This window comes from Propithecus coquereli, unplaced genomic scaffold, assembly GCF_000956105.1.
Source record: "Propithecus coquereli isolate 6110/MARCELLA unplaced genomic scaffold, Pcoq_1.0 Scaffold122, whole genome shotgun sequence".
Classification (NCBI taxonomy): Eukaryota; Metazoa; Chordata; class Mammalia; order Primates; family Indriidae; genus Propithecus; species Propithecus coquereli.
The window spans coordinates 1,121,690-1,131,833 of NW_012136303.1; the positions used below are offsets into that span (position 1 = coordinate 1,121,690).

The following is a 10,144-nucleotide window of genomic DNA, read 5'->3' on the forward strand; positions in this document are numbered from 1 at the left end:
TGAGCCACCGTGCCCGGCCCACTTGCCATTTTTAAGATGTCTTGTTTGTCCCTGTATTTCCTAGGCTTCTCACTAAGCCTGGCACAGGGTAGTCACTACGCGTATGTTGAATGAGTGAAGGATATGCCTGTAAAGAAGAGGTATCTACTTTGGGTAGTCACATAGGTATTTCTTTTCAGAATTGGGCTACGTTCTATTACTTTTTGTACAAAATTTTGATAGCATGTATCATATGATGCAAAATCATTTGTTTTTTTATATATATGTAGATGGTAGGGGAAGGGAAATCATTATATGAATCCCTAACTGTGCCCCATTCTTTGAATCAATAAACATTTCTTGAGCACTTAATATGTACGAGGTACTTACTGTATTAGGCTCTGGGACAGCATTATAGGAAAGAATTTATGCAAGTAACTCAAGGTGGTTTATCTCATGCTGACCAAATGTAATTTTAGTCAATGTAAATAAACTGGACCTTTTGTCATATTGACTATAACTTACTGGCATATCTTCTCATCTTTGAGGTCCCCCACCTATATGGAAACTTCTGCTTCGGAATGGCATCCTCAGGTACATGTCTGATAGAGAGGCAGATTTGGCTCAGAATGAGGGAGAGTTTTGTTAATTAGAATTGTGTCTAATGGAATATATGGGCTACATTTTCACGTAGTAAATTTACTCTTACTGGAAATATTCAGGCAGTGGTTGGATGATTGTATGTCAGGGGCCTGACATAATGGAATCCTTCATTGGATGAATGGTAGTATCAGATGATCTCTAAGGTAATGTTCAATGCTATAATCCTATTATCATTTTCAAAGAGCTAGGGACATTGTATTCTTATCTCTGTCTTTGTTAAATAACCTCTTGAAGTTGTGTCTACTTAAAAATTTTTTTCCCCTTATTTTGAAATAATTTTAGACTTATGTAAAAGTTATAAAAATAGTGGAATTCCCATGTAACCTTCATCTGGCTTCCTCTAATGTTAATCTTGCATAACTATAGTGCAATTATTGAAACTAGGAAATTAACATTGAAATAATACTATTAACTAATTTATATACCATATTCCAATTTTTTTCACTGATGCCCTCTTTTTGGGCTAGAATACAAATCCAGGATCCCAGATTAAATTTAATTGTGTATGTTCTTAGTTATTTCCAATCTGATACATTTTCTTAATCTTTCTTTTTCTTCTCGAGATTTTGACACTTTTGAAGAGTACTAGTAAGTTATCTGTAGAATGTTTCTCAATTTGGGTTTTTCTGATATTTTCTTATAACGAGATTGAGGTTATGCATTTCTGGCAAAAGTGATGTTCCCTTCTCAGTGCATCATATCAGGGATACGTGATGCCAACATGTCTTATTCCTGGTGGTATTAACTTTGATCACTTGGTTGAATTTGTGTCAGATTTCTCCACTATAAAGTTAGTATTTTGCCTTCTGAAGAGATACTTTGAGACTGCAAATATCCTTTCTCATTATACTTTTGCTCACTAATTTTAGCAGCCATTGATTTTTTAAAAATTATATACTAATTAATTAATTTTTTATTGTGGCAATAGATACGTAACATTAAATTTACCACTATAACCATTGTTAAGTGTATAGTTCAGTAGTGTTAAGTATGTTCACATTGTTTTGCAACAGATCTCTATAACTTTTTCATCTTGCAAAACTGAAATTCTGTGCTAATTAAACATAAATTCCACCCCCTCTCCCCCAACCCTAGCCCTTGGAGACTGGCCTTCTACTTTCCTTTTCTACGATTTTAACTACCTTAGATACTTCATGTGAATGGAATCATACAGTTTTTGTCTTTTTTGTGACTGGCTTATTTCACTTAGTGTAATGTCCTTGCTGTTGATCCTTGTTGTAGCATATGATAGGATTTCCTCTTCTTTTAAGGCTGCATCATCTTCCATTGTGTGTGTGTGTGTGTGTGTGTGTGTGTGTGTGTGTGTGTATGTATATACATATGTATATATATATATACACACCACATTTTCTTTGTCCACGTGGGTCAGTGGACGATTGAGGTGCTTCCACTTCTTGGCTTTGCGACTAATGCTGCAGTGAAGGTGGGTGTGCAAATATCTCTTAGAGATCCTGCTGTGAATTCTTTTGGATATAGAACCAGAAATGGGATTGCTGGATTATATGGTAATTCAGTCGATGGTTCTCCACTGCAACAATTATTACTGTGGTATTTGCCTAATGATTTCTGTTTCCATCATACCTACATTTATTAATTGGAATTCTGTGAGGAGGAGCTGTCACTTCTTCCCCATTTATTTATTCATATCAGTATGAGCTCATGGATATTTATTTTCTTCTAAGAGTTATAATCCATTTCTAGTTAGTTATTTTGTTGATCAAATTGTCCCAGTTTTGGCTGTTGGGAACTCCTTCAAGTTCCTTTCTACATGCCCCCATCATTTTTTGAACACTCCCTTATTTCTTGGCACCACAAAATGTTTCAGGTTCATGTTGTATTTTCTTTGCCCTAGCCCTAGATTCAATCATTTCTCCAAGGAGCTGTGGTTCTTTTTATTGGAGAGTAGTATTTAGAAATCAAGATCTGAGTACTAAGTGTGCATGAGTCTGTATTGTTGAACTCTACTCAGCTTTTTGAAGGCAGCTAGCTATAGGGAACAGAACATAGCTTTGAATAAATAGTCCTTAAGGAACTTTACTTCTTTGAGCTTTAATGTTCTAATTTCTAAAATAGGAAAAAACAGTATCTACTTTACAAGGTTATTGTGAGATAACATAATTAAAACACCAAGCATATAGTACTGGGCATATAGGAGATCTTCAATAAGTTGTAATTGCTATTTTTGTTGTCGTTTATGTTCATGCTACTTGGGTAAGTTTTCTCCTTACTGTATAAAGTGAAACTTAGAAAAAAAAAAAAATTGTTCCAAAATTACCTTTACCAAGTTGCAGCCTCTCCCTTGGTCTTAGTTTCCTCATCTGTGAAGTGAAAAGGTTGGACTAGAAGATCTCTGAGATTTCTTCCAGCTCAAGTGTTGTTATTTTAAGTTACTCCTTAATTCTTCAGTTGCCTTTTCTCCAAGCTAAACAGCCTCAATTCATTTTAACCTTTCCACTAGGACCTTTTATTCATCCCTTTGGTTGTTTCTGTGGTTCTTTTTTGGACCTTCTCCAGGTTGTCCTTCTCTTTGAAAAAAAAAAAAAATCCACCTAGTTTTTATTGAGTACCGACTTCATGCCCAGAATGGTGTTGTGCATTGGGACAGAAATTAAAAGTAGTATAAGATGGGCTGTGCCCTGGTGGAGCTTATAGTTTTGCTAAAAGGACCAGACACACCCACCCATGGTATTCAAGAATACTTGAGTCCATCCCTGTCCCTCTTCCCCCTGCCCTTTCTTTCTCTTTCTATTCAGGGAGGCCTCTTCACTTTCAGGACCTTTTTGGAAGCAAAAAATAGGGTGAAATCTTATTAATATATTCCCTTTAATCAGGGGCTGTCTGCAAAAGAGTTTATCATTATAGTTAATAGGTCTTTACATTTATATTATGCAGTATAGTTTACACATCTCTTTCACTTGTGTTATTTAATTGGTTCTCAAAACAAATTTATGAGATAGGCAGTGCTGGAGCTTCAACTCAACTCTTCTGACACAAGTTTTTTTTTTTTTTTTTTTTTGGTAGAGACAGGGTCTCAACTATGTTTCCCAGGCTGGTCTTGAACTCCTGGTCTCAAATGATTCTCCTGCCTCAGCATCCCCAAAGTGTTGGGCCTGACTCAGTGTTTTTCTCTTTCCACTACACCATGCTTCCTCACCTCTGCCTTCTCATTCTACCTTCTTCTCTATTCTGCCCTATTCTCTATGAAGTCTTTTCTAATGACTCTAGGTCATTATTTTCCATTTCCAAATTTCTGTTTACACTGTCTGTTCCATAGCTTTAAGTATTTTTGTACATTTTATTGGAGTGTAATAAAAGTGTAGAAAAAGGTACAAATCATAAATGTACAGCTCAATGAATTATTAGAAAGTAAATATAACCAGCATCCAGATCAAGAAATAGAATATTACCAGAACTGCAGAAGCCTCCTTAATCCCCTTTTAGTCACTCCCCCACCCAAGATTAACTAGTCTTCATTTTGAAGACCATAGATAATTTGCCTTTTAAAGATACAGTATATAATCTTCTGTGTTTGTCTGCTTTCATTCAACTTTGTTTTAGAGATTCACCCATATTGTTCTTTGTAGTAATAGTTTATTCTCAATTGTATAGTATTTTATTATATGAATATACCACAACTTATCCATTCTTCTGTTGATGAATATTTGGATTGTTTCCAGTTTGGAGCTTTCATGAATAGTGCTGCTATGAACATTCTCATACATGCTTTTTAGTGAACATACGTATACATTTCTGTTGGAGTATTTACTTAGAAATGGAATTGGTGATTCTTATAGGACATACATACATTCAGCTTCAGTAGATACTGCCAAATATTTTTTCAAAGTGATTGTGCCATTGTACTCCCACCAACAGTGTATGAGAATTCTAGTTGCTCTACATCCTTGCCAACACTGGGGTTTTCTTTGTTTGTTTCGTGCTGTATGACCTTTCAGCCTTTTAAAATGTGATATTTGGTTCTGTTTCTTGTGTGGTAAGTCTTCTTTCTCTTTTTCACAAGATTATGAGTTCCTTGAGAATAGGGATTCTGGTTGTATCCCAAAACCTGGCATAAGTGCTGGCATATTGTGGACTATACAGGTTGTATGAATGAAGCATATATGTATGGCATGTGTGTGGACAAAGAAAGGAAGGAAATAATCAGAAATAAAAATCATACAGAGGATAGGATTTGTTTATTCAACAAATATTTGAGTGTTTCCCATCGTACTTGGTTCTGATAATATACCTACTTCTTAACCCTCATGTATCTTTTTGGTAGTGGTGTTAGAAAATAAGCAAGTACATAAGTAAATAAAGATATAATTATACATTACAATGAGTCCCACGAAGAAATGAACAGGCTGCTACTATGGTAGAGAATAATGGGATGGTAAGAACCTGTTTTTAGATAAGGTGGTTAGAGAAGGCCTCTTTGAAAAAATGACATTTGAGTATTTCAGGGCTTTTTTCTCTTTTACAAAAAGTTATTTATTGATATCTTTTCAATTTAAACAAAGGAAACATTGAGATCTTTGAGGCTTAAGTGAATCTTTTTGAGGGGGCAAGAGCAAGAGTGGATAGCACAAAAGAGTTTTAAATGTCTGTGTTTATAGCTGGGTGTGGTGGCTCATGCCTGTCATCCTTGCACTTGGGAGACTGAGGTGGGAGGATTGCTTGAGCTCGGGAGTTTGAGACCAACCTGAGTAAGAGTGAGACCCCGTCTCTACTGAAAATAGAAAAATTAGCCGGGCATCATGGCATGCACCTGTAGTCCCAGCCCCTCGGGAGGCTGAGGCAGGAGTGTTGCTTGAGCCCAGGAGTTTGAAGTTGCAGTGAGCTATGATGATGCCACTGCACTCAATGGGGCGGGGGGCGGCGGGGGGAGGTGACAGCGAGACTCTGTCTCAAAAAAAAAAAGTCTGTGTTTATGTTATAGATATGTGTAGGTGTGGGGAAACCAGATATTGTCTTTGTTACTAGATACGTAAGTACTTCAGTAGTTCAATATAGTGTAAAATATTAACTTATGAATAATGGTAGGACAGAAATACAGCAGGTGGTGGGACAGGCACGGAAGGAATCCATTATTAGTTATTCCTGGAGCTATGGGGAAAGAAAAGGATCATATAACCTGACAGAAGAGGACTCAACCCAAAGCACAGCTTGTTGAAACTGCTGTTGGTTGTGTTCTTTGAACCAGTTTAAGTGCTTTGTGTTCCAGATAGACCATTACATTGATGTAATGGGAGGTGTTCTGTGTTTAGTCTGCGTTTTACAAAGCCTACTTGATACTTATGAATTAAAGCATAAGTGTTCTTGAGACTGACCAGAAGAATCCTGACTAATCTTTTAATATCCTTGTTTGGAAAGAAAAGTAAATATTAATAGTAACGTTTCACAATTAGAAATTCTATTTTTTCTTCGTTAGGACTAAAGAAAAAAATCATTTCCATTCCATGTGTTCCATTTCTTTTTGGAATAAACCAAAATTGAAGGGTTAACCCTTTAACTGTTCCACCCCTTTTTATTGTAAAGAGAATACGTTATAACATTACTGAGTTTGGAAACTAGATTCTTAAACTTATCCATAATTCTAACTTAACAAAATAACTTTTTGATTTCTTGTGTGTTCCTTTCTAGACTTGCATATGCATTCATGTTTTTACCTATAATTTTATGCATATTATAAGCATTTTTTCATGTTAAAAAAGTCTAATGGAAACCATGGACTCTGGGGATAATGATGTCAGTGCAGGTTCACTGTAACAAATGTACTACTCTGGTGTGGGATTTGCTAGTGGGGGAGGTTGTGCATGTAGGGGAGGCAGGTATATGGGAGCTCTGTACTTTCCACTCAATTTTGCTGTGAATCTAAAACTATTCTAAAAGATAGTCTATTAAAAAAATCTCAGTGGTTCCCTGATTTTTCCATTAAATGAGTATACTTTAATTAACTATCTCCTTAATAGACTTTCCTTCCCTCCAGTTTTCACTCTTGTGAATAATGCTACAATGAGGATCTCTTGCAGGTAGTTTTTCTCCTTAGGAATTATTTTCAAAACTGTGTGTATTGTTCTTGGTTATAATAATACCAACTCAATAGGGTTGTGGTGAAGATGAAATAAGGAAATATATGTAAGGCATTTAGCATAGTATCTGACACATAATAATTATAAATAGTGTCTGTAATATTGCCAAATTGCTTTAAATGCAATGTGAACATATAAAAGGAAGGCAATTGTGATCTGAACAGTAATGTTGATAATGATGATGGTGATCATTGAATATTTATTGAGTACCTATTTTGTGAAAGGCACTTTACATGTATTATCTCCTTTAATCCTCACTACAACTGAAGTTCAGTAAGTTTCCCATGGCCACCAAGCTTATAGGTGGCAGAAGCAGGTTTTATACTTAAAATTGACTGATATGTCTTTGTTTTTTTTTCCACTGCCCATATTTAAATAGGTACTTATCACAATTCTGTTTCCTGGAGTTGACTTAGATTTAGTTCTAGGTTTCCAGGGCCAAATTCTTTTATTTCCTCAAGTATTTACTGAGCATTTACCAAGTACCAAACACCATTCTAGGTGCTGATCTTGGATTCTCTTGGTGATCAGATCTCCAGGAACTGGGGTAAGGATGGAAAGATCCTATACTGTAGTCTTTACTTTGAAGCAGGTCTGCCTAGATGACCTTCTAAGTGAATGCTCAGTGTTGCTTACATCTGTGTTTTTATCCCCCAGTGGCCCCAGATGAGCCAGCCCCGAACATGTAGGGGATCAGAACAGATTCCTGGAATATACATGCAACTGAGTAGGAAATACCACACCACAGATAAGGTGAGAATTGTTAGCACTTTCTGTGTTTATAGAGTACTCTCACGCAGATGTTATTCTTTGGAGCTGAACAAAATTGTTAGCTAGGTGAGGCAAGGAGTTTTATCAAATGCAGAAGGCCAGGCTCAGGAAGGTAAAGTGACTTGCCCAAGGTCACAAGGATGGTAAGTGACAGACCATCTGAATATTTGAACCTAAGCCTTCTGAGCCTCTGTCCTGTTTCTTCCATTGTACTTTCTTGCCTAGAAAACACTGAAGAGGAAAAAGTCTATGAATTTTTTACATGTTAAAAATATAATAATATTTAACCTTTTGGAGAATTTCTTATTGGTTAGAGGGCCTGCCTTCATTTGGAGAGGCTTAGTATTAGAACAGGTTTTCCTTGGAGTTTGTTTGCAAACGGCATGACTCCTATCTTTGATAGTCTTTAATAAAATTTGTTACACCTGCACTAAAGAATGTAAGACTTTAAAACATTTATTAAGTATTTGCTTTGGTTGATTGTGGTTTTGAATGACTTTTTGACTGCTTTCCGATAGTATTTTTCTTTCCTTTTCCTGTTGTATCAATAAACATGGAATGTTCCGTTTCTCAGAATTGTTCTTTGGGAGATGGGGGTCAAGATTCTTTTTAAGAGTATTCTTTTTGATAGAACTTTTATTCTAATACCCCAAATCTATCATTTCCTAGACATGGGTTCATAGGCATATGGTCAGTGAGGTGGGTATGTCTTGCTCTGAAATTTGGAGGACGTCTATTAGTACAGTTCCAAATCTGTTTTCACTGAGTGATAAGATGCCTAAAAATATGAAAATTAAAAAGTCTAGGTGAAAGAAAAAAACTAAGCGATAAAATTGCCCTCAGACCTAATGAGGAACAAAAGCATTCTGTTTCAAAAAAATTTTTCGGAAGTAATTTTGGTTTCTTTCTCTTTGATTAATTAGCTTCCTACTACCAAGGATTCCCCACAGCCTGTTGAGGAGAAGGTTGGTGCCCTCACAAAGATAATAGAAGCCATGGGATTCACAGGACCTTTGAAATACAGTAAATGGGTAAAGTCCTTTAAGTGCATCTGTTTTTCCTTTTGGGCTTTGTGCTTTCTGCTCCTCATAGGAGATTTTATAAGCTTCTGCTTTACTTTTTATGAAATTCATACACTGTTTTGAGAATTTCTTCAAAAAGTCCTCTCCCCTGCTGTTGCTTCCAAGTCAGATGTATATGGCATGTGGGGATGAAGTAGTCTCTCAGCCTGGTGCCTTGGAAATACCACACAGTAGCAGGCATGGCAGTAAGACTGGGCTTTCCAGGTCCTTGCTACATGGCATGCCACATAAATGACTTCTTAGGGGTCAGATGGGCCAAATGTTCTGATGGGCAGTCTTCTTAAGGAAGCATTACTCTCTGATGAATCCATATTTATAAGTGATTTTTCACTAAAATTTTACTAATAAGCATCTTTTCATTAACTAATTAAGCCCACAGTTTATTATAATTTTTATTATGGTGGGATATTTGCTAGCTGTGTCACTCTGAGTCAACTCTTGGCCTAGCACATTATCTGTTATATAGTAGTTGCTATAAATGAATGAATGTCTTCTCTGCATTACCCGCATATTGCCCCTGGGCTTTTATAACAATACCCCTAACCAATTAAAGAAATAAAATATTAGCAGTTCAGTTCTTCTTAGACTACTTATCTTCTAGAACTGGTTGAACAACCCAAATCTGAAAATCTGAAATCCGAAATGCTCTAAAATCTGAAACTTTTTGAGTACCAACATGATGCTGAAAGGAAGTGCTCATTAGAGCATTTTAGATTTCACCATTTTGGTTTTGGGATGCTGAACCAGTGAATATAATGCAGATACTCCCAAATCCAAAAAAATCCAAAATCCAAAACCCTTCTGTCCCATGTGTTTCAAATAGGGGATGCTCAAGCTGTACTGCCATTTCTATTACTATGGCAGAATTGCCTTTTAATGGCTTTCAGGATTGCTAGAATATTGGGTAAGTAAGTTGTAACTCAAAGTAAGCCAACTACAAAGCAGTAGGGAAGGCTTTTCTAGAAAATAATCATACTTCGTGCAAAATGACCAAGTAATGCCAGTTATACCATTTTAATAAGTTGGGTTCAAATTAGAATTTCAATTTTAATATGGACCTTCTATTTGTGTTTTGGTGTTTTGATGTCTGGTTCTCTTCTTAACAGTTCTCACTACAACAGGTATAGGCTTCTCTCTATAATCTTCTAATGAATTCTGAAAAATGAACAGTGATTCCACAAGCATTTTGTTTTTAAGGGGCTTTGAAAAGTGTAGAAAGAACACAGATACTATGTGATAATGATGTTCTTGCGACTGTAAGGTTCTGACGTGCCTTCTTAGTCACTAAAGAAATATTAGTTATGTTCATTAAAGTTATATTTTTTTACATCTTAATTCTTTGACACTTGATAATTGTTGGTATATTTGGTAATGTTGTTAACCAGAATCTTTTCTCCTATTTAAAAACAAAAGAGAGGCCGAGGCGGGTGGATCGCTCAAGGTCAGGAGTTCCAGACCAGCCTGAGCAAGAGTGAGACCCTGTCTCTACTAAAAAAATAGAAAGAAATTATCTGGACAACTAAAAATATATAGAAAAAA

The 10,144-nt window shown here is 36.0% G+C and overlaps 1 protein-coding gene across 1 annotated transcript in view; it reads left to right on the forward strand.

The window, feature by feature from the left end:
* The window catches only part of LOC105804918 (ubiquinol-cytochrome-c reductase complex assembly factor 1), a 125,759-nt gene that overhangs the window by 13,925 nt on the left and 101,690 nt on the right, over nucleotides 1-10,144 (forward strand). The window contains exons 3-4 of the mRNA XM_012637661.1: nucleotides 7,410-7,505; nucleotides 8,447-8,554. Coding sequence (XP_012493115.1) covers nucleotides 7,410-7,505; nucleotides 8,447-8,554 — 204 coding nt within the window. The remainder of the gene's footprint in view (nucleotides 1-7,409; nucleotides 7,506-8,446; nucleotides 8,555-10,144) is intronic.